This window comes from Lynx rufus, unplaced genomic scaffold (genome assembly GCF_022079265.1).
Source record: "Lynx rufus isolate CCGP_SWC_20201006 ecotype Redwood Valley unplaced genomic scaffold, mLynRuf1.p SCAF_14, whole genome shotgun sequence".
NCBI lineage: Eukaryota > Metazoa > Chordata > Mammalia > Carnivora > Felidae > Lynx > Lynx rufus.
Window position 1 is genome coordinate 1,080,666 of NW_025814828.1, and position 25,035 is coordinate 1,105,700.

At 54.7% G+C, this 25,035-nt stretch overlaps 1 protein-coding gene across 1 annotated transcript in view; it reads right to left on the minus strand.

Moving 5' to 3' along the window:
- DHRSX (dehydrogenase/reductase X-linked) overlaps positions 1-25,035 on the minus strand; it is a 136,743-nt gene that overhangs the window by 10,191 nt on the left and 101,517 nt on the right. Inside the window, exons 4-6 of the mRNA XM_047075839.1 lie at positions 22,612-22,713; positions 14,421-14,628; positions 6,422-6,629 (exon numbers count right to left, since the gene is read on the minus strand). Coding sequence (XP_046931795.1) covers positions 6,422-6,629; positions 14,421-14,628; positions 22,612-22,713 — 518 coding nt within the window. The remainder of the gene's footprint in view (positions 1-6,421; positions 6,630-14,420; positions 14,629-22,611; positions 22,714-25,035) is intronic.

The window sequence follows — 25,035 nt, forward strand, 5'->3', positions numbered from 1 at the left end:
CAACCAGTCAAGATGTCTTGACCTTCCTCTCTCCCTCTCGAGCACATCCAGTGCCCCCTGCACCAATGCAATGGCCTCTAAGTGGATGGCTCTGATCTCACCTCATCACTGACGTTCCCCAACTGGCATCCAGAGCTAACATCCTAAGGTGCCCATTGGCTTGTAGCACATGGTAAGCTTGTCTCCCGGACAAGCTTTGGGATGGGGCTGGGAACAGCTGCTCTTGGGAGAACTGAGACAAAGGGCAGCTCAGTTCCTTTCTCGGTCTTGAGTTCAGATGGCAGACACAGTGGAGACAGGTGTGGTGTCCGTTTGACCACCCGCCATCTTGACCCACTTTCTGCATCACACATAGCTCCAGCATTGTTCATCCTCCTTGGACCCTGGCCCAGTCTTCCACCCACCTTCCAAGGCTCCAAGCCCAGTCAAGCTTTCGCCTGCTACCCCCAACACTAGGGTAGACCACTGCCACCAGATTTCTCCTTTTGGCACTCATGAGAATGCTTGGAGTCAAACCAAGGGATAGCTAGTTGAGTTCCCATCACCCTGGTGCAACTATGGGAACTGCCCACCCCAATGCCCCCACGAGCAGTCTTGATCGCTCCATGCCTGGAAGGTTGCCTGAGATGTCCTCAGTCTGTCTGAAGGGACATCCTGCACTGACTCCCAGCTCCACACCTCCTGGGGGGATCCCATCTGGTTTGATGTAATCAGGATATACCTGAGAGGCGGGTCTTGTCCACCTGCTCTACAGGGGAAGGAGCTGAAGCCAACACACTTGGCAAAGACACAAGAGAACGGTCTTCAGAGCTGAGACCCAAGGGAGGTGAAACTTCCAGGAATTTATCACAAACTTGGTGGCTTAGTACAGCACAGATCTATTGTCTCAAAATTCTACAAGGTTACAAGTGTAAAGCGTATCTCAGTGGGCCAAAATCCGAGGGTTGGCAGGGGCTGCCTTCTTCCTGGATGTTCCAGGGGAGACTCTGCCTCCTTGTCACTTCTTTCTCCAAGTCTGACCCACCCTCCTCTCCCTTACGAGGACCCCTGTGATGGCGCTGGGCTCTCCTGGATCGTCTGAGATATCCTACCACAGGTTAATTCCACGACGGAAGAGGAATGGCGGTAGGTCCCTACAGCACGACAGAAGGTCAACTGAAGGTCGTGATCACAGTGTGCTTGAATCTTGTTGAACGAGGGGGGAAGGATGGCTGGACGTGTGCCCTTGAGTTGATTAATGCAACCTGCCATCCTCCTGACACATCCATCAAAAAGCAATCGAGTGACCCAATGACCGGCTGATCCAAATGCATATTAAAGAGAACCAGCCGTCACCAGTCGTACATGCTGCGGTGACGTGGCCACATCCTACACTGTCAATTTGTTTCATCTGAATAGAGACCCACCTACTGTGGGGAGACCCACAACCAGACCTGGGATTGTTTGAAACAAGCCCCACACAGGGGTCCAGAGGCGCCCGGCACCGAGGACCGTGCCTCCTCACGGTCCCCACACCTGGCGGATGCGTTTCCTGGGTCTCACGACCGCGGAACAGCTTCATCTGCACTCACACGGAGCCTGGGAAAGTAGAGACCGACAGAGTCGTGCCAGCCTCCTGCTTCCTCTCAAGGAACTGCGCCACGCGTCCCCGGGGCGCTCCCAGCCGGGTCTGGGGCAGGCCGAATGAGGCTGCTCTCCTGGCGTGAGACCATGTTTCCAAGTCCCTTTGCCGGAGGAAGTAGACACCCGATGATGAGTCGGTAGGAAGGCAGATGGAAAAGGAAGGGCGGTAATGAAGCCCTCAAGGGAGCTGTGGGCTGCAGCTGGTTCACGAGAGGCGCTCGGATGAGACCAGGGGCACGCGTGGCGGGCAGGCCTCGAGAAGCGCTCCCCTGGCCGTCCTCATTAATTCCGACACTTGTCGACACCCACAACCCTCGAAGGGACCAAGCTGTCAACGCTGACTCAGGGCGAGGGAGGAATCCTCAAGAAAGCGATCCGCGTTAAAGAGAACGTTGAGAGCCGAGTTGGAACCATCCGTGTGAAAATCTGCAAACCCACAGAGCTTGCAAAGGCCAATATTTTCATCAGGACGTTAGTATCTCAACTTGACAGAGAGAGCACCGGGGGGGATTTGTGGTTCTGGGGTAAACATCAGTACAGAAGTCCCCAGCGAACTGCCTGCGGAATGGGATCCTCTGGTGTGGGGGACATGAATGGTCAACGACGGGCAGAATCATTCTAGAAACCGGGGGCCCTCCACTCTAGGATCTACATGATCCCAATAAGGGACTTGAGGGAAACAAAAGCAAAGACACATTCATCTCCCTAGATCCCAGTCAACCAGATTCCCAGTTTTCTGGAAAGTGCCAGATATTAAATATTGCTGGTTTCATGGGCCATCTGGTCTCTGCTATAACTACTCAGCTCTGCTGTTGAAACACAAAAAACACGTAAATGAACAAGTGTGTGTGTGTGTGTGTGTGAATAAAACTTTACTGGCAAAACCACGCGGCCACTGAAAATAGCAAATAAGACATGACCTGGCAATATCATCTATTAGCTAATTGCGTAGAGAGTAGGTAAGAGCATTTTCAAGAGAGGCACAAAGAAGGGGCGGGGATGGGATTATATTCGCACCTTAAGTCCTCATCTGGCCTCACAAAGGGAAGACTGAAAATCCATTAAAAACAAGACGTCAGCCACAGAATCAACAAAGGTGCAAAGGCCGGAGGCATTCTCAGCCCTTGAACCACGTTTGTGTAAAACTGTCCTTGAAAGCCCATGGAATTCTCCGGAACATGCAGACGGGAGAACCTTCTAGAACCTTCTCAGGCCAGAGTCCACGGTGTTCCCTAGAGAGACTGGGACAGAAACACCACTGGAGATGCACGGTTGATGCTCTACGGGAACGTCATTGGAAACCGCAAAGAACGAGAAACGACCCAGATGTTCCTGACCAAGAGGATAGATCTAAGATTTCAAACACTTAATATGGACTTATTAACTGTGGGTTAAATTGGGTCCTGGCCCCCAAAACACATCTGGAGGTCCTGGCTCCCAGTAGGGTGAAGGGTACGTTACTTGAAAACAGAGTCGTTGCCAATGTGACGAAGGGAAGGGTCTGAGATGAGCCCATCCTAGATCACGATGGCCCTGAATCCGATGACAGGTGTCCTCATAGGAGAGGCAAGAGGAGAGACACAGACACAGAGAAGAAGCCCCGTGAAGACAGAGACAGACACGGGAGCGACGTGGCCACGAGCCCAGGGACGCCTGGAGCCCCAGAAGCTGGAAGAGGCAGGAAGGACCGTCCCCTGGAGCCTCAGGAGGGAGAACAGCCCGGGCCCCCTGGATCTCAGTGGCCCTGCCCCTCCTGGATCTCAGTGGCCCTGCCCTGCCTGTATCTCAGTGGCCTGACCCTCCTGGATGTCACTGGCCCTGCGCTCCTGGATCTCTGTGGTCCTGCCTCTCCTGGATCTCAGCGGCCCTGCCCTGCCTGGATCTCAGCGGCCCTGCCCTGCCTGGATCTCAGAGGCCCTGCCCTGCCTGGGTCTCAGGGGCCCTGCCCTGCCTGGATCTCAGGGGTCCTGCCCCTCCTGGATCTCAGCGGCCCTGCCTGGATCTCAGAGGTCCTGCCCTGCCTGGATCTCAGGGGTCCTGCCCTCCTGGATCTCAGCGGCCCTGGCCCTCCTGGATCTCAGTGGCCCTGCCCCGCCTGGATCTCAGTGGTCCTGCCCCTCCTGGATCTCAGTGGCCCTGCCCTGCCTGGATCTCAGCGGCCCTGCCCTGCCTGGATCTCAGGGGTCCTGCCCCGCCTGGATCTCAGTGGCCCTGACCCTCCTGGGTCTCAGTGGCCCTGTCCTGCCTGGATCTCACTGGTCCTGCCTGGATCTCAGTGGTCCTGCCTGGATCTCAGAGGTCCTGTCCCCACTGGGTATCAGACTTCTGGCCTCCAGAGCTGGGACAGGATAAATTTCTGTGGTTCTTGCCATCCCGTCTGTGGTCATTTGTTTTCGCTCTCCCAGGAAACTGATGTACTGAGAAAAAAAAATCACATATTATTCTACTTCCCTAGGGATCAAAGAAAGAAAGTTAAATTTCAGAGACACATGTGTGTGAGAGGCTGATAACAAGACAAAGTCGATGCCCCGTGTGGGACGGGGGTTAGATTTTGCAGGTGCATTTTGGGGAAACAGTGGGCACTTTTTCTTTGATTTTTATTTATTTTTGACAGAGAGAGAGAGAGGGAGAGAGAGAGAGAGAGACAGAGCATGAGCAGGGGGAGAGGCAGAGAGAGAGGGAGACACAGAATCGGAAGCAGGCTCCAGGCTCCGAGCTGTCAGCGCAGAGCCTGATGCAGGGGTTGAACTCACAGACTGTGAGATCATGACCTGAGCCCAGTCGGAGGCTCAACCGACTGAGCCCCCCAGGTGCCGCCTGTTGGCAGTATTTCTAGTGACATCTCTTCACCCCCGAAACGTGAAGACATCACAAGACAAGTACGGGTATTTACCGAGAACTAATGAAGCACGCATGCAAGGCGTTAGGATCCTGGTCTCGGCAGGTCCAAGATGCGGGGTTCCGGGGCTCCCCCGGGAGCAGCAAGCAATTCTCAGACACTCTGAGGCACCTGGATGTGGCCTCAGATGCCACAGGGTAGGACTGTCCCCGACCCCCCACCTTCAGCTGCCAATCGCAAATTCAGGTTGTCATCCCTGCAGTGGAGTGACCTGTGCGTAGACTGGAGGTTCCTCCAAAGCCTCCTCGGTTCCCTCAACCCGCCAGAGGGGCTCGCAGGGGCGCGGGGGGGGGGGGGGGGGGGAACATCTCACTGCCTAGCTCACCGGGTGATCAAAAGAGGCGTAGGTCCAATCTGACTGTAACTGCAGCCACCGTCCCCTCCCCCTCCCCCTCCCCGGAGGTCAGGGGGGCGCGGCGGAAAGTGCCAAGCCTCTCTTCACGCGGTTGGTTCCCCTGGTAACCAGCCCCCAAAGACTGGGGCTTCCCAAAGGTCCCCTCATCCGCATAACAAAAGACACCCCTCTGGCTCTCCCAGCCGGAAATTCCAAGGGTTTTAGGAGCTCCTGGCCAGACCCAGGCGGGAGACCAGAGATTTTTATTATAAATCACAAAGTCAACAGCATCGGGAAAGGAAAGACAACTTACTCTTGGGACAACAAAGGTCACAGTGTGAAATCTCAACGCCTCCCCCCACAAATCAAGTCACACATCCCTCCCGATTGGCTTGCTCTGACGGCCATCGTATCCTATCCTGTCCTATCTTAGTCTCCTCTTGTCTTATCCTATTTTATGTGACGTTATTGCATCCCAGTTCTCCTCGGCTCTAGTCTGCGGTAAAAATCTGCCAACAGCCCAAACCTAGAAAGACGGGACCACTGGGTAAGTAAACAGATATGTCCTCACCGTCCGTTGTGTTTTCTTCAAATCACAGGTAACCTAAAAGCTGATGTGGAAAGAAACACACAGGGAGGGAAGGGACAGAGCAGGAGAGTGACTTCGGATCAGACACAGGGGTGTGGGCAGGGGTGTAGGAAACCTGAGCCTTCCCCTCCAGGATCAGCGGAGAACGGTGGGCGTTGGGACCCACGGGGTGGGGGCGGGGACCGTGATCAGTAGGCAAGACTCCCTTCAAACGCCTTCCAGACTGATGGAGGAACGCGTCCCAACAAGACAAAAGGCAACGGGGGGATGGGGGGTAGGGGGGGGTGGGGGATGGGGGGTAGGGGGGGTGGGGGATGGGGATCTCTAAACACGACTTTAGCACAGAAACCGGAAACTTGGATACAGCTGGCCGTCACCCCACTGGGGGCAACAGGGACTGGGAGGGACGAACATCCAAACAGAGGCGCTGGGGGGTCCCACGGGTGGGATTCGGGCTCAGGCGTTGCAACCTGTGCGACTTCGCGGTGGCAAAGCGGAGGCAGCCTGCGCCCTCCTGGTAAGGACGCTGAGGGACGCAGAGTGACAAAGCTCCCCAGAGACTCCGGTGTGGAGAGCACCCCCACATCCCGGAAGCAGGGGGGAAGGCGGGCCCCGAAACGCACACGCAGCCACTCTGGGAAGCTGGGGCCAAGACCGCGCCCTTCCGACGCCCTTCCGGGGCGCAAGGGTCGCCAGGGACGCCGGAAGCAGCGGCCAGACAAAGAAACGACGTTCTGAAATCAACCAGACTTTGACTCAGAAACGCGTGCGCGAATCCTGTCGTCTGCCCCAAACCTGCCGTCTGCCCCGTAGACAAACACCAGCGGCGGTTTGACTGCACGCGCGGGCGGCTCCCACCGTTGACTGCTGTTGACCCGACGGGGGCACCCGGCCGCGCGTAAGCGGCCCCGAGGTGGCCGCCCCGGGGCCGCGGACGGCAGGGCCGACAACCGCCAGGCGAGCGTCGCAGGCTTACCTTGAACGCCCACCAGCCGAGCATCTTCTGGATGAGACGCGTGCCCCAGAAGACGTGTCTGTACAGGTCCGTGTCGACCACCCCCGGGTCGGCCACGTTGGCGGTCACGGGGCTCCCCTGGGCGGCCAGCAGTCTCTGCAGGTGGTAGGTGAACAGGACGAGCGCCAGCTTGCTTTGGGCGTAGGCCCCGTGGGGGGAGTAGCAGCGGCTGCAGGGGCAAAGCGGGACACGCGTCAGACGGTGACGCACCTGTCGCCTGTCCGGTCCCTCACCTGCCCTGTCCCTCACCTGTCCGGTCCCTCACCTGTCTGGATCCCGCATCTGTCCCATCCCGCACCTGTCTGGTCTCTCACCTGTCCGGTCCCTCACCTGTCCGGTCTCTCACCTGTCCCGTCCCTCACCAGTCCGGTCTCTCACCTGTCCGGTCCCTCACCTGTCCGGTCTCTCACCTGTCCGGTCCCTCACCTGTCCCATCCCACACCTGTCTGGTCCCTCACCTGTCCCATTCCATACCTGTCTGGTCTCTCACCTGTCCGGTCCCTCACCTGTCCGGGTCCCTCACCTGCCCTGTCTGTCACCTGTCCGGTCCCTCACCTGTCCGGTCTCTCACCTGTCTGGATCCCGCACCTGTCCCATCCCACACCTGTCTGGTCTCTCACCTGTCCGGTCCCTCACCTGTCCGGTCTCTCACCTGTCCCGTCCCTCACCTGTCCGGTCTCTCACCTGTCTGGATCCCGCACCTGTCCCATCCCGCACCTGTCTGGTCTCTCACCTGTCCGGTCCCTCACCTGTCCAGTCTCTCACCTGTCTGGTCCCTCACCTGTCCGGGTCCCTCACCTGTCCAGTCTCTCACCTGTCCCATCCCTCACCAGTCTGGTCTCTCACCTGTCCGGTCCCTCACCTGCCCTGTCCCTCACCTGTCCGGTCCCTCACCTGCCCGGGTCCCTCACCTGTCTGGTCTCTCACCTCCGGGTCCCGCACCTGTCTGGTCTCTCACCTGTCCGGTCCCTCATTTGTCCGGGTCCCTCACCTGCCCTGTCACCTGTCCGCGTCCCTCACCTGCCCTGTCTCTCACCTGTCTGGGTCCCTCACCTGCTCTGTCCCTCACCTGTCCGTGTTCCTCACCTGTCCCATCCCTCACCTGTCTGGGTCCCTCACCTGTCTGCGTCCCTCACCTCTCCCATCCCGCACCTGTCCAGTCCCTCACCTGTCCAGCCCCTCACCTGTCCGGTCCCTCAACTGTCCGGGTCCCTCATCTGTCTGGGTCCCTCATCTGTCCGCATCCCTCACCTGTTTGGCCCCTCACCTGACCAGGTCCCTTACCTGCCCTGTCCCTCACCTGTCTGGGTCCCTCACCTGTCTGAGTCCCTCACCTGTCTGGGTCCCTCACCTGTCCATGTCCCTCATGTGCCTGGGTCCCTCACCTGCCTGGGTCCCTCACCTGTCCACGTCCCTCACCTGTCTCATCCCTCACCTGTCTGTGTCCCTCACCTGCCCCGTCCCTCACCTGTCTGAGTCCCTCACTTGCCCTGTCCCTCACCTATCTGGGTCCCTCACCTGCCCCGTCCCTCACCTGTCTGGGTCCGTCACCTGTATGAGTCCCTCATCTGTCCCATCCCTCACCTGTCTGGGTCCCTCACCTGTCCGTGTCCCTCATCTGCCTGGGTCCCTCACCTGTCCACGTCCCTCACCTGTCCCATCCCTCACCTGTCTGGATCCCTCACCTGTCCGTGTCCCTCACCTGCCCTGTCCTTCACCTGTCTGGGTCCCTCACCTGTCCGGGTCCCTCACCTATCTGGGTCCCACACCTGTCGGGGTCCCTCACCTGTCCCATCCCTCACCTGGCTGGGTCCGTCACCTGTATGGGTCACTCACTTGCCCCATCCCTCATCTGTCCGCGTCCCTCACCTGTCCCATCCTGCACCTGTCCGGTCCCTTACCTGTCCCATCCCGCACCTGCCTGGGTCCCTCACCTGTCTGCGTCCTTCACCTGCCCCCTTCCTCATCTGTCCGGTCCCTCATCTGTCCGGTCCCTCACCTGTCCATGCCCCTCATCTGCCTGGGTTCCTCACCTGCCTGGGCCCCTCACCTGTCCACATCCCTCACCTGTCCGTGTCCCTCACCCGCCCAGGTCCCTCGCCTGTCCGCGTCCCTCACCTGCCCAGGTCCCTCACCTGTCCCATCCCTCACCTGCCTGTGTCCCTCACCTGTTGGGAGTCCCTTACCTGCCTGCACCCAAGGGCCTACCACCTGCCCTCTGCCCCTGGAGTATCCTAACCGGGTTTCCACTCCCCTGCACATGGGGTTTTTCCCGTTTGTAGGACCTCCACGCGGCCTCAGCGCTCAGGGGTCATGCAGGTACCTGGCGTTACGCTCGAGAACCGAGCAGAAAGCCATACATTTCAGCGTTTGTAAGGATGCGTCAATTCTCCCTGTCTGCCTTTATTTTTTATTTCATTAAAAAAACCCACGTTTATTTATTTTGAGAGAGAGCACGAGCAGCAGGGAGGTGCAGGGAGAAAGACCGGGGGAGACTCCCGAGCAGGCTCCACACTGTCAGCGCAGAGCCTGATGCAGGGGCTCGGACTCAGGAACCGTGAGCTCAGGACCTGAGCCGAAATCGAGAGTCCGACGCTCAGTGGACTGAGCCACGCCTCTAACACGAGATGAAAACAGAGCCCAGAGCCCAGCTCTGGAAGCCTGGGATGTATGGGACCGGCCTGTTTTTATCTTTCAAATCACTTTTCCAGCCGTGAAGTACGTAGTTACGTTTCATAGTCCATTTACAGAAACCCACGTTTGAGTTTTGTCAAAGTTGTGACGTCTGTCGTCTCATAATGTGCTTGGAACATGATTACAACGTTTTAAAGCCGGTGTTTTCTTTGTTCCTTTTTGGTTTTTTTCTTTTCTTTGGTTTTCTTTTGTTTTTTTTGTTTGTTTGTTTTTTAATGTTTTTATTTATTTTTGAGACAGAAACAGAGCATGAGCAAGGGAGGGTCAGAGAGAGAGGGAGACACAGAATGTGAAGCAGGCTCCAGGCTCTGTCAGCACAGAGCCCGACGTGGGGCCTGAACTCACGGACCGTGAGATCCTGACCCAAGCTGACGTTGGATGCCCAACCGACTGAGCCACCCAGGCGCCCCATTGTTTTTTGAGCAGTTGTGGGTTCACGGCGACTAAGGGGTGCTGTAGAGGTTCCCACACACCCCCTGCCTGTCCCTGCTCATGCACAGCCTCCCCCATGATCGGCATCCCCACTGGACGGTGCTTTGGTACAAGTGATGAACGTGGACGGACCACCCAGAGCCCAGAGTTTAATTTACGTGGGGCTTTATTCTCGGTGGTGCACATCCTACGGGTTTGGGCAAAGGTACAGTGACCTCTAAGCACCATTATGGTCCCAAACACAATAGATTCACGGCCCGAAAGACCCCGTGTGCCCCTCCTGTCCAGCCCTCCCTCCTCCCCAACCCCAGACCACCACCGATCTTTCTACTGTCTGCATAGTTTTGCCTTTTCCAGAATGTTCTACCGCTGGAGTCATATTGGCTTGTTTCACTGCTGAAGGACACCTAGGCGGCTTCCCAGTTTCGGGAACGAGCAATAAAGGTGCCAGACCCATCTGTGTGCAGGTTTCCGAGGCGGCACGTTTTCCGGTCCAGGAGTCTGGCCGGGGGTCCGTCCCATTTCTGCTGGAGAATGAACCCCTGGCTCCTGTGTCTTAACGGGTGAGTGCGGGGGGCAGGTCAGCGAGGGTAACACCGCACAAAGTTGCCACAGACCGTTTGCCAACAGAATGGAAACCGGGCTGTTACGGAGGGAGGGAGTAAGAGAAAAATATAGGGCGATTCAGAGCACAGATTCCCTCCCTGATCCAACGCAAGCCCCAAACCCTCAATTATCGTCAACATACTGGGATTTTTCTCTTTTTGGGGCCGATTTCTCCTCTCTGCTTCCCGCAGGGGAGAGGACAAGGCCGCAGGAAACAGGCGGTAATTTACTGCAGGCAGATCGATGCCGACTTTCCTCTTGGCTTCTGGCCACTGGCGACGGGCCGTGTGCGTGCAAGCACTGCACGGAATTCCCAAGGTTGCCCGGGTCGGGGTGAAGGTCGGGGCCTTTCAAGGGTATGATACTTAAGTATGCACGTTTCCCAAGGAAAAATTGATGTGTTATGTGATTATGGTTTTATACGGCAGAAGGGAGAAGAAAGCAGTAAAAATCTTTAAAAATACTTTGCAGGGCCGGGACGGGGGGGAGTCAATACATTTTTCCAGAGGACAGAGGAAGAAAGTCTAAGAGGACAAGTAATTTCATGAGACGTCCCCCGGCGGACTTATGGAGAAAGAGTAGTCCGAGGCGGAAATGGAAAAGAATCAAAGCAAATAAACAGAAGGACGTGACTCCCCACTGAGGTTTGTAAATAGAACCCCAAGGACTTGGAAAGGCAGCCGGTGCGGCGAACAAGGAAGAGGCTGAATGTTAACAGATGAAAGGGAGCAGGGAGACAGAGTCCAAGAACGGTTCTCGCTGCATTAGGATAAACGAATTCAGGAAACGTGTGCGTGGCGGGGTTCTACACGGAACGGTTAACTGCTTGCTCTCGTAATACGTGGTGTCAAAAACCAGAATGCAAACCGTGAGAATACATGCTTGTTTTCTGTAAATACGAACATATTTGGGTAATTACTTAAAGAATAATTCGAAGGCTAATCTGAAACAAAAGTTACAGGTGCTAATGTGGTACGTTGTGTGGGGGGAGGGCAGAAAAACATTCCTCCTAGACTTTTGAGTGCTGTCCATAAGGTCTGCAAATTAAACTGAGAACTGCTAGATCAACAGGGGAAAGTCACATCAATGTTATTCTTAACTTTACATCTGTAGGGGGAACTTCATAAAAGACCATTAGGCTTGGGTTTATATACCATTTAACCAAGGTTGGGAAATGGTGGAGGAGTGAGTAGACAAAGAAAAGGGGGTTTGGGCTGCCAGAGGTGATAAATAATTGTGGGAGGACGGAGGCAGACCTGGGTGGGCGCATCTGTAAGCGGCAAACATTGCCACGGGCGTCTGGAACCGACTCTGCCCCCAAGAGCCTCGGGAAGGAGCGTGCCTCTTGCCGCCTGGACGTCTAGCCTCCGGAGCTGGCAGAGACTCAGGTCCTGTGGTTCGAAGCCACGCTGGCTGTGGTGCCTTGTTACGGACGCCCCGGACGACGTCGTGTGATCCACGGACACTCACGCACCAGCTCTGCCCAGAGGAGCATGTGTGTTAGTGGTACACGGGCAGCCGATCCTTCGTCCGGGAGACTGGCAAACTTTGCGACGAGGAGACCCTCATCTGTTCTGAGGACGGGAACCGGGACGGGGACACACGTCTGCTTTGGGCCCACGGAGGGGAGAGAGCGTGGTCCCAGGCCCTTCCTTGCCCGGCACATCATGGTGAACAGCGGTCACCCTTGGTGTCGAACCCAAGCTGGGGTAGTGCAGACAAGAACCACAGAGGACCTCGTCGGTCCTCAGGTGTCCACGGCTACAGGAGGCTGGACGGCGATACAAGCCGGGGTGCGTGGCAGTCAGGACGTTGCTGGGAAGGTGTCTTCTTAGCTGGGAATAACCCTGAAATCAGTAGGTTTGGAGGAAAGTGGGTCACCCTCCAAGAGGCGGGTGGGCCGCGTCTAATCAGTTGAAGGCTTTAAGAGGAAACATGGCGTTCCCTTCAAAGAGGAAGGGATTTGGCCTGGAGACGGCAGCTTTGAAATACTCCCTGAGTTTTTAGGCTCCAGATGGCAGTTCTGACTCTTGGTTGCTTCACCAGCCTGCTGGTCAACCCTGTAGAGGCGGGATTTGTCAGTCTCTCTGATCTGTGAGCCAATTCGTTAACGAAATCCATCCAGGGGCTCCTGGGTGGCTCAGCTGGTTGGACGGGTGAGTGTCGATTTCCGCTCAGGTCACGGTTTCACCGTTTGTGGGCTCGAGCCCCACGTCGGGCTCTGTGCTGACAGCTCGGAGCCCGGAGCCTGCTTCGGATTCTCTGTCTCCCTCTCTCTCTGCCCCTCCCCTGCTCACGCTCTGTCTCTCTCTCTCTCAAAAATAAATAAACATTAAAAATTTTTTTAAATAAAAAAAATTTAAATAGCAACAAAAAAACCCCCAAATTGATGTACCTCTGTCTCATAATATATATATAATAATCCATCTTATGTAATATATATTTATATATAACATATATAGATATAAACATATTATATATATATATATATATGTTTTAACTTAAACAATGATAGTTTTATCCCCTCCTCCCAAAACAAAATCTATTTTTTTAAATAAAGCTATCCGTTTCTTCATGAGTCAGTTCCATTGATTACCAGCAATTTTTAACAGACTCTGCCCGTGTGGGTTTTGGAATGCTTTGCAATATCCTCATTTATGCCTTTGCAAGAACACGGATTGCCAGAAAATCCGTCCTGGCGATTATCACTACTTCCCAGGGGTGTTTACATCAGGTGGAGGCCGGGGACCGAGTGCTTGTGTCGGGCTCTGTGCTGACAGCTTGGAGCCTGGAACCTGCTTCGGATTCTGTGTCTCCCTCTCTCTCTTTCCCTCCCCTGCTCGTGCTCCGTCTCTCCAAAATGAATAAACATGAAAAACAATTTAAAAAAATGAAAAAAGCAAAAAAAGTTCCTACAACTAAAGTATGCATTTCAGGATGTAGTAACACAGAACACGACCAAATGTTTGCATAAAGTTATTCAATGATTCCGATCACAGTGGAAAGCCTAAATTGCTGGGTTTGTACCGCTGGGCCGTCTTCTTTCCTGGGATGGAGTTTTGAGTCTATGAGTGATTGACTAGTGATATTAAGAAGATTTTTAAAAAAATGAGGGGCGCCTGGGGGGCTGAGTCGGTTGAGCTTCTGACTTCGGCTAAGGTTATGAGCTCATGGTTCGTGGGTTCGAGCCCCGCGTGGGGCTCTGTGCTGATGGCTCAGAGCCTGGAACCTGCTTCACATTCTGTGTCTCCCACTCTCTCTGCCCCTGCCCCATTCAGTCTCTGTCTCTGTGTCTCTCTCTCAAAAATAAACATTAAAAAAATTTTTTAAGTAAATAAATACAATAGCAAAAGCCGACTGATACAAGTACTTCACTTTCTTTGAATCTTTTTCACTCTAATGAACATACAAGAGTGGTGATCTGAAAATTATTCTCCGACTACTCAAAAACAGCAACATTTTCAATGATGAAAAAACAGACTGAGCCCGGATGGCTCAGTCGGTTAAGTGTCCGACTTCGGCTCAGGTCGTGAATTCACAGATGGTGGGTTTGAGCCCCACATCGGGCTCTGTGCTGACAGCTCGGAGCCTGGAGATGCTTCGGATTCTGTGTCTCCCTCTCTCTCTGCCCCTCCCCTGCTCGCACTTTGTCTCTCTCTCTCTCTCTCTCTCAAAAATAAACATTAAAAGATATTTTTTAAACAGTTAAATACAGAAGGACTTCTGGGTGGCTCAGTCTGTTAAGCATGCGACTTTAGCTCAGCTCGTGATCTCACAGTCCGTGAGTTCAGGCCGCACATGGGGCTCTGTGCTGACAGCTCGGAGCCCAGAGCCTGCTTCCCATTCTGTGTCTCCCTCCCTGTCTCTGCTCCCACCCTGCTCGACCTCTGTCTCTCTCCGCCTCTCTCTAAACCAAATAAACATTAAAAAAAAGATGAAAACAAAGCGAGCCTCGGTTTTGGTGGTTCACCGACAAGCACTTCTGGGCGCTACCGACGGGCCCATCGCGGCCCGCGCTTACTTGTGTGGCCGCCGAGCGGAAGCTGGTTCGTGCACGACGGTCACCGTAAGTGTCGCTGGGACGCGCTGGCCGCCCGCGGGGCTGGGGTGCACCGGCTCCCGGGACGCTGAGCCCGAGCCCCGCGCCCTCCCGCGCCCTCCCGCGCCGACGGCCGGTCTCGAGCCCCCCCCCCCCCCCCCCCCCGCTCGGCCCCCCGCGGGCACGCACCTGCCGTGCAGGTCGCGCATGCGCAGCTCGCCCACGTAATGCGTGGCGGACGAGACGGTCACCACCCTGGCGGTGCGGCCCGGACGCCCGGCCTCCTTCAGGGAGCGCAGCAGGAGGTTGGTGAGGACGAAGTGGCCCAGGTAGTTCAGCCCGAAGTGCTCCTCAAATCCGTCTCTCGTCTTCCTCTGCGGGACCATCATCACGCCGGCTGGAAGAAAGGGGGTTCCGGGGATGGGTTACGACGGGGGGACGGGGGGCGCTGCGGCCCGCACGGGCTGCAGGGACGCGGCCACAAGCCCGGGCCTGCAGTGGGAACGATGCCACGAGGGGCAGACGGGCCCGTGCTCGGCAAGACTCGTAAGAGACAGGCGTGTGCAAGATGCTCAGAATGAGCCGAGTCAGCAACGGGTGCCCCCGACCAGCCCGGGCAGTTCATTCTTCCGGAGACAAGGGCCGTCGGCGCAAACAAAGACTCCCTTTTCCAAGGAGCTTCCTGGCCAGGGCGGAGCGGGCCGGGCCCAGGGCCTGCTCCCCGAGCCCCTTCAGCGACAGCACCCACCCCACCCCCCACCATGCACAGGGCACCCACAAATCCACTCATTCCTCAGGGTGCCCTGTGCAAAACACATTCCTGGGGCGCCCAGGGGGCTCAGTCGGCGAAGCGACCGACTTTGGCTCAGGTCACGATCTCACGGTTCATGAGTTCAACCCCTGCATCAGGCTCTGCGCTGACAGCTCGGAGCCTGGAGCCTGCTTCTGCTTCTGTGTCTCCCTCTCGCTCTGCCCCTCCCCTGCTCGCGCTCTGTCTCTCTCTCTCAAAAAATAAAATGAAACGTTAAAGAAATAAATTAAAAGGAAAAAAAAAAAAAGAAACACATTCCTAAAAGCAACTTCTCTGCTTGCTACCTGCGTTCTCCCCCAGGTCCGAACACCCGCACGCCCGTCAGGGCAACGCTCGGCTGAGTCCCAGTCCCTGAATCTTCTCCACGGATGCCACGGCTTCCAGGTGTGCAGGAACCACGGCCGGGCCAGGTGGCTCCAGGTCCTGGAGGGCCAGCTTGCTAGGAACCCGGATGCGTGTGTGTGCGGGCGTGTTGTACGGGCATGCCATTCTGCGTGTGTTTCTCCAGGTGTTGGAGACACAGTTGCATATGGGCATGCATTTGCACACACGTGCACACGTCACACACACACACACACACACGGATACACACGGGTCTTACACGTGCAACAAAGGGCGTATCCCGAGAGGCACTAAAACTCAGCAAAGGAAACGTTCGCAAAGGGCACCGAGCATCTGCTCCTACAAGCGGATGCGAAGCCTGGCATTTTGGGAAAACATTAACGCCTCCCCAGCAGTGCCGTTGTCTTGACTGTTCTGTTGAGGGTGATGACGTCACATGAGCAGAGCTCCATCCGGGCGGGAGGGTCATGAACTCGTGGTCGGGGGAGCCTCACTCACCACGCACCCCGCCTTGCACGAGGCTGGTGGGGAGGGAAGTCAAGGCGGCCGTGAAGCAAGGCTGCGCATGTTGACTTGGGAGCCTCTAGGAGGGGGGTGGTTGGTAACAGCAGTAGCCACTGGCATGGCAGGGCAGGCCAAAGTTTTCAATTCCTGGGACATCAGTTCGTGGCAAAATTATCAATTCCTGGGACATCACTGCATGCCCAAATCATCAATTCCTGGGACGTCAGTTCATCCCAAAATGATCAATTCCTGGGACATCACTGCATGCCCAAATCATCAATTCCTGGGACATCACTGCATGCCCAAATTATCAATTCCTGGGACATCAGTTCATCCCCAAATTATCAATTCCTGGGACATCACTGCATGCCAAAGTTTTCAATTCCTGGGACATCAGTTCATGGCAAAATCATCAATTCCTGGGACATCACTGCATGCCACAATTATCCATTCCTGGGACACCAGTTCATCCCCAAATTATCAATTGCTGGGACATCACTGCATGCCAAAATTATCGATGCCTGGGACATCACTACAGGCCAAAATTATCAATTCCTGGGATATTAGTGCATGCCAAAATTATCAATTCTGGGACATCACTGCATGCCACAATTATCCATTCCTGGGACGTCAGTTCATCCCAAAATTATCAATTCCTGGGACACCAGTTAATCCCAAAATGATCAATTCCTGGGACACCAGTTCATCCCAAAATGATCAATTCCTGGGACATCAGTTCATCCCAAAATTATCAATTCCCGGGACATCAGTTCATCCCAAAATGATCAATTCCTGGGACATCACTGCATGCCAAAATTATCAATTCCTGGGACACCAGTTAATCCCAAAATGATCAATTCCTGGGACACCAGTTCATCCCAAAATGATCAATTCCCGGGACACCAGTTCATCCCAAAATGATCAATTCCCGGGACACCAGTTCATCCCAAAATGATCAATTCCCGGGACATCAGTTCATCCCAAAATGATCAATTCCCGGGACACCAGTTCATCCCAAAATGATCAATTCCCGGGACACCAGTTCATCCCAAAATGATCAATTCCCGGGACACCAGTTCATCCCAAAATGATCAATTCCCGGGACATCAGTTCATCCCAAAATGATCAATTCCTGGGACATCACTGCATGCCAAAATGATCAATTCCTGGCACATCGGTGCACATCAGCAATCACTTCCTGGAACATTAGTGTATGCATAAATGGTCAGTTCCTGGAAAATCCCTGCATCGTGCATTATCAATCCCGCATCAGAGAGCCCCACATCTGAGAACACCAAACACAGCCTTCCAAGTATCCGAATTCATTGGAAAGTACCCCGCATAGAGGGATAGGGGCATCAGCAGGGCATGTGGGTCTCAACAGGGATTGTTCGGAATTTGGGGGTGTTGACCTGGGTGAGGTCCTAGGGCTACGACCTGCTTAGTTAAGGACAACCTGTTATAAGACAAATGGCTCAGGGAGGTTATTGCCCTCCTCGTGATGGCCTTGGAGACCCTGGACGTTGGTAGCAGAGACAACCGTGGGGGGACTCTGGGCAGGTGCACGGACTTTGGGTTCCCCCCACCCCGGGGCCGCAGTGCTGGACTCATCAGTCTCAGCCTTTGCAGGGCACACACGGTCCGCTATTCGGGCACACGTGCTGAAGGACAAACACAGCCTCGTCTCCCAAAGGCTGAACGTATCCTACTCATTGAGTTTCCATGGTGGGCAATGGGTGATAATGTCCCCAAGGAGATGTGGGGTAACTGTGGAGCTGGGGGGAGGATATGCCAACTTGGATCTCTGTTCGATTCGAGTTCTGCCGTCAGATCCCAGCGCAAACTCACCGACCCACACTCTGAGGATCGGACGATAATGATGCTCTGGGCAAAGAAGTTCACAGCTAGTCTGGAAATCCTACCCGGTTATCGGAGCGAATCCCTGGGGTAAACAGCCTCGTTGGGGAAAGCGTGCTTTCGCAAGAGCGGCAAGGACGCCGTGGCCGCGAACACATTTGGCCAGCGCCTGGAAATGTCCAATCCATCCTGGGGCTCGCAGAAGCGCGGTGGTGGGGGGGGGCGCCTGCACCCCGGAGGCTGTGCCCGAAGCCGTGTGGGGTCCCCTGCGCATTCCTAACGAGAATCTCCTCCTTCATCCATATTCTAAAGGAAAATATGCTGGAGACCTCCCCACAGCACAGCTTGGCCCATCTCAGATGCTAACACTTACGGCATGTCTCCTACGTGCCCAGGGAGAAATGTTTTTTAATGTCTGTTTTTGAGATTGAGTGGGGGAGGGGCAGAGAGAGAGGGAGACAGAATCCGAAGCAGGTTCCAGGCTCCGAGCTCTCAGCACAGAGCCCGACGCGGGGCTCGAACCCATAAACTGCGATATCGCCACCCGAGTCGAAGTCGGACGTTCAGCCGACCGAGCCCCCCAGACGCCCCTCTTTTTAGGAATTGTTGACGTTGGGAAATGCATCCATCAGAGATATGGGAAGGAGTCCTATGAGGATAAAACATCACCCCGTGCAGCCATTTCAAACCTACCCAGGAACAGGTGCGGAGATGGGAGAAAGGATAAATAAAATTTTGACGGGAATAAACTATGAATGCTGAGCCGTCTCCACAGATGTACTATTGATTCTTCTTGTGTGAGATAAATCGTCAGCATGGGTCTGGAGCCTCCAGAAAGAGGCAGTCTGGTTCTATTTTCATCCTGGCAGCAAATGCAAACACAATTTCCCGCCTGAAGTACTTAACATTTGCAACATCTCGATCGCTCCGATGTGGAAGAATTTAAGATAAAGTTAACAAAACAAAACAAAACAAAACAAAACAACAGAGGAGTGCCTGGACAACAGTTAAGTGTCTGATTCTTGATCTCAGCTCAGGTCTTGATCTCAGGGTTGTGAGTTCAAGACCTGCATTGGGCTCCGTGCTGGGCATAAAGCTTATTTAAAGAAAAAAATTTAAAAAGAAAAGAAAGGCAGAAATTGTAGCTTCCCTCGGCCCCTGGGAGGTCCCTTCACGGAGCAGAGCTGGGGCTGGTTCCAGGAGGCAGGTGGTCGCATAATAGGACGTGGGTCCTCTCATCCCACATCCTTGGAAACAGCTCGGGGGTAAGACGCACTGTCCCAGAGGAGGGTCCTGGGCAAAAGGTTTTGGGAAATTCTGCAGACCCTCTAGGACCCTAAGGAAGCCATGGCCAGGGTCCTGCTGGGAGAAGCCCCGAGTTGGAAAACGTGTGTGCGCCCGTTGACCCCGGGCCCCCCCCAAACCCTCGTAAATAATCCCGCCTCACAACTCACATGAGACACGGCTCGGCTGAATGCGCGTGCCCACAGACCACGGCACGAGGCCCATGGGAAACTCCCTCCCTTCCTGCAAGTCAAGGCCAGTCTGAGCCGAGCCCCCATCCTGGGTCCCCAGAATGCCGCTCCCAGAGCCGGAGACGTTCTGCACAGGTCACAGGTGGGATGCGGGCTTTCCTGTCGTGCACACGACTGTGCTGTCATCGAGGAGGGGGGTCTCCTACGGTGACGCGTCTGGCACAATAATGACTCTCCAGTGTCTGAGTCCTCTGCTAGAGAACGGTTTGCACGAGGTCAGGACTTGCAACCACTGGGCCCTTCCTGCCGGGGAAGCACCAAGCTCCCGGGAGGTGGCTGCAGGGAGCTGAGGGACGACCCCACCCAGACACGTCCACGATGGGATCCCTACGTGGCGGATGGACCCACGTCCCCAGACACGTCCACGACCCGATCCCCACGTGGCGGACAGACTGACGTCCTCAGACCCGTCCCCAACCCGATCCCCACGTGGTGGACGGACTCATGTCCCCAGACACGTCCCCGACCCGACCCCACGTTTGGGACAGACTGATGTCCCTATAGACATTCATGTCCTGACTTCTCTGAGCCTGTGAATATGTGCCCTTACATGGATAAAGGGACTTTGCAGATGGGGGTCGTTCAGATCCCTGAGATGGGGGTGGTCCTGGATGGCCCCAGTGGTGCAAGGTCTCCACAAGGGTCTTCCCAGGAGGGAGGCGGGAGGCTCAGAGTTGGAGAAGGCGATGTATGCACAGAGCAAACATCACGAAGAGACAGAGGGAGGCCGGGGGTTACACCCTCCACCCCAATGGCTTTGAGAATGAGAGGACGCGTCACGAGCCCAGGAATGCCACCAGCCTCCAGAAGCTCAAAAAGGCAAATCAGTTCAAGAGAAATCAAGGCATGGAAGGAAAACCGAGGGATTGTCCCTTGGGGCCAGTGGCACGTGGGGTCAGGGATTGCACATTGGGCACGTGGCACCTCTGTGTGGCTGGGGCGTGCTGTAGCGATGGGGGGTCCCAGGCACGGAGGAAGGCGTGTGCGGAGGACAAGTTTGGGCTGACGTGAAGCCAACGTGTGGACGGGATTCCCTACAGACAGAAGACAGACAGGGCAAACAGAAAGCCCGTATTTCCTGTTTACAGGGAAAGGACTGATTTCTGCCAGTAAACGTCAGGTGCGCCGGTGCGGGAAACCTTGAACGGTATCGGGAAAGGTCCGTGGAGAAGAAAGAAAGATCAATACCGTTCTGAGCCTTCCAGAGAGAACCAGCAGCACTAACAACACCCACAGCGGGTTTGTTCCTGGGGGAAGGAGGCGGATGTGGCGTTAGCTATAACCGTGTGGCACCCACACATCACCGCCATATGGCCACACAACCGAATGCATTAAAGAGACGGTTGGAGTCGGATCTTCTGAGTCGCAGGCTCTCCGTCTTCCCCTTCAGGGAGTGTTTCCAATCAAACAGGTGCATCGGGCATCACAATGTCTCTCTGTAGCCTGTCCTGCCCACGAATGCCGTTCACACCACGGAAGACGGTGAAACGCGGTAAGACAAAAAGAACACACAGACAGCAGACGCACCCTGGGAGCCGGGTTACCACATGGATGCGGGTGGCACAGCCTCAAGATGTGGATTTACCCTCTCCACTCCGTCCACATGACGCCCACATCGTCAGCCATGTGATTCCTTACCACGGTCCCTTCCATGCCCAATGACTTTGGAGAACAGAGTCACTTATGTCTCTGTCGGTGGATAAATTAGCCTCGATGATCCAGGTGGGCTCTTGAACCACAAGACTCCCAGAGTAACATTCTCCCTGCCAGCCAACAGATGACTAGTGTTTTTGAAAAATTTTTTCTAATTAACAAAATTGTTCTGAGTAGGAGAACACGTCCAGGGGAGGGGCAGGGAGAGAGGGACCGAAAGAACCCCAAGCGGGTTCCCTGATGTCAACGCACAGCCCCGCCAGGGGCCCTAACTCATAACCGTGAGCTCGTGACCTGAGCCGAAGTCAAGAGTTGTAGTAGCAGTTTCCACAGTAGCCCAATTATGGAAAGAGCCTAAATGTCCATCAACTGACAAATGGATAAAGAAGATGTGGTTTATAAATTCAATGGAATGCTACTTGGCAATGAGAAAGAATGGAATCTTGCCATTTGCAGCAACGTGGATGGAACTGGAGGAGATTATGCTACATGAAATAAGTCAGTCAGAGAAAGACGGATATCGTATGTTTTCACTCATAGGTGGATCTTGAGAAACTTAACAGAAGTCCATGGGGGAGGAGAAGGGGGAAAAAAGTTACAGAGGGGGAAGGAGGCAAACCATAAGAGACTCTTAAATACTGAGAACAAACTGAGGGTTGATGGAGGGTGGGGGAGAGGGGAAAGTGGGTGATGGGCACTGAGGAGGGCACCTGTTGGGATGAGCACTGGGTGTTGTATGGAAGCCAATCTGACAATAAATTATATTAAAAAAAAAAAGAGTTGGCGGCTTGACCAACTGAGCCACCCAGGCTCCCCCACCCCCGCAACAGATGAATAGTTTAGCAAATATTTTATATATTTTGGAAAGAAGGTACAGTGGTTGTAGCTCAATGACTTACGGTCATTGTTTTTGCCGTATTAATACTATCATTTATCTCCTCTACAGTCGACCAGTTGGCCTCCAAGTCTGAAAGCGAGCTGGGACGTTCTTCCGGTATGCGTGTTTTTCCGATAGTTTTGGTGCTCTATGTGGATTCAGTTTGGACACGTGAATGGCGCTGCCTCCTCACCGTGGAGGGTTTGGATGAATCTGTAGGACATCGGTCGAGTGTAGCGTGGGAAGACAGGAATGGCTCAGGCACCATGCTGAGAAACCCAGACGTGGCCACAATGCTCTTAAGAGCGGGGCTGAAAGGAGGGGTCCAGGTCAAGGCTAGTTTGTGTTGAAGACGGACAGGTGGGCAGGTAGAAGGCAGGGTAAGGGGACACACAGACCCTGTGTGTCTGTGTGATGGATGTTGGCTTCGGGGAAGAAGTCAAGAGACAGCTGTGCATGGAGCCTACATACTGATGACGCCCCCTGGGGACACGCTCAATATTTACTAAGGGAACGTGTGAACACGCCCCCCTCTTACACGTTCATAACACACCTAACTTAGCCCATGTGGGCCAACCAAAATATCGACCCCACACACCGTATCATCAGGCTTACCATCATTGCAAATTGATTACGCCAATGACAACAGCCAAATGCGTCAACGAGGCAAAGAGTCATGACAACACCACATATATTCATGAATTTCCACGCAAGTCCTTCCTTCCCAAAGGACTTCTCTCGCGGGATGGCCAGTGTGCACGTCTGTGTCAGAGTTAACGTCTGCATTTCACCAGGACTCACCGTTATTGACCAGGACATGGAGAGGGATTTTCTTCTTCTGGAACTTCTGGACGAATTGCCTGATGGACGTCAGGGAAGCCAGATCACAGTATAAAAACTCCACTGCAAAAGGAAAGAGATGGGGGATTATCTTCCGACCTACTCCAGGAGCTGAGATGGTTTTTAAATAAGTTCGATTGCATCCCACCTGCGGAGGGACACTGGGTTTTAAAGACGAAGGTGGGATTCAGGGATCATAGCCTAGGAAGACCCTCCATGCCTCATGCCCTTGACGATCCCCCATCGTTGCGTGTAGACGGCACCTGTGACTTGCTTATAAATCAACAAAATAAGGCATTTCCTTAGGGAAGCAGGGGAGAGAGTCTTCCACTGGTCTTCAAGAACTCAGCCGCCATGTTGAGAGGGGCCATGGGGCAAGATGCTTCTGGCAGCTTCCGGGGACTGACAGCAACCTCTGGCCAACAGGCAGCAGGAAAGCCAGAGCCTCGGACCTACAAACTCAAGGAACTACCAACAACCCCATGAGCTTAGAGGACATCCTGAGCTCCAGAGGGCCATGCAGCCCTTTGGAGCTGCCGTCACTTTGCTGGGTCATCGTGCGGCATGATGGTCCTTGGACGGCGACATCGCCGTGGGTCTCCGGGACCAGTTCCTGGGAACGTGCTTGCTCGGACGCGTGTGGTTGCAAGACGACAGAACACAGGGAAGCATGGCTCCCGCCAGCCACGAGCACTAGCAAATGGGAGTAGGGGTGGGGTGGGCACGCTTCCGGATCAAAGCCCTTCCAGGGGAGGTCTACACACGGGTGCCATCCTGGGAACCGTTTGTTACCGGGTCTGCCGTAAGGCACACCGCGACACCGACAACAGCATTTAGAAAACTAAATCATTGAGAGTCATTTTACGTGTGCTGAATCCAATGATTTCTAAAAAGACAACCTTGGAAGTTACCATTTTGCCTGGTTGTAACTTTTATTTTTCTCGTAATTCGCGTCTGTCCTATCTACATCGCTATGAATCCGTGACAGCTTTGGGAAAAGGGAGTTTTGCCACAGACAGTTCGGAAGTGCTGTTCTAGAACACAGCGCCATCTGGCTAGGCATTCCTGACACACCGCTCTAATTTTCCGCTAACATATTCACGAGGATATATTTTTTTTAAAGGGGGAAGCCCCTACTGCTTCCCGTAACGGGAACCGACGATAACAGGGTTGGTAGACAGACACGCTCGGCTTCCAGAAGCAGAGCAACGGTACGAATCTTTGCAAAGTCAGAAGATGCTTCCTCCCCACTCCCGGGAGAAGAGGGTTCCTAACCAGCGGCAAACGTGAGCGCCCCCTTTCCGCCGCGAGAACGTTGCCTCGTGAGGTGCCCCAAGGATCGAGTGGGGGATCATGGGGGCTGCCGCTGTGCAGAGAACGTGAGCCCCCAAATCAAGCCCCCACAGCTGCAGAGGGCAGGGCAGTCCCTGTGGACCAGAAGTCGCCACAGGGCCGATCCCTGATGGTGACAACGTGCCAGGCAATTTGCAGGGCGTGGGCTTCTGGAAGAGGAGAAGCCCCAGGGATGAGCTCGGGCAAGATCGGGGAATCACATTGCTGGACGCTGAGCTGGTACGTTCACCTAAAATGTGCATCCTCTACCCCCGCCCCCCGCAAGGTGCACTGGGAGACGGGGTGGGGGTCATAGATCCAGCAGGGCTCGGGGGTGGGAGAAGGAGACACGGGTGGCATTTTCCATTTTGCCTGGAACGCCATCAGTGATGCCTTCCATTTCTTTCTTTATATTTACTTATTTTGAGGGAGAGAGAGGGGGAGCGTGAGTGGGGAAGGGGCAGAGAGAGGGAGAGGGACGTGGGACTCCATGACACCCACCATGAGATCATGACCTGAGCTGAAATCGAGTCAGATGCTTAAGCGACTGAGCCACCCAGGCGCCCCCGACACGTTCCATTTCTGTTTGGGTAATGAGAGACGTGGAAGTTGCCACGTCTCCAGACTCCTCACTGTACCCCCGGGGACAAGAAGTAGCCTGTGTGCCCAAACAGATGACGAGAAAACACGAGGTATACCAGTCGTCCACGTAGGCAAAACGGAAGATCCAGAAAAGGCCTGGAAGGAGGCGTGAGCCTTTAGCTGGCGCTGGTCCTGACTCAAAACCAATATGGCGGCCTCCCACCGGGGCGGGGAGGCGGGGGAGAAAAGAGGTGAATTCTTGAATTCTTCTATACACTGATGATGGTTTTGAAAAGTGAGGATTGGGAATAAAAAGGCCAAACATTATCAAGCCGACAAGCAAACACAAGCCCCATCCCTACAAGGTAGGGATAACTCAAGACCAAAGTACCAATGGGGCCAAGGGCAGCCTTAGCTGTGGACCCCATGCTCAATCAAACACAAGCCCCATCCCCACAAGGTAGGGTTAAC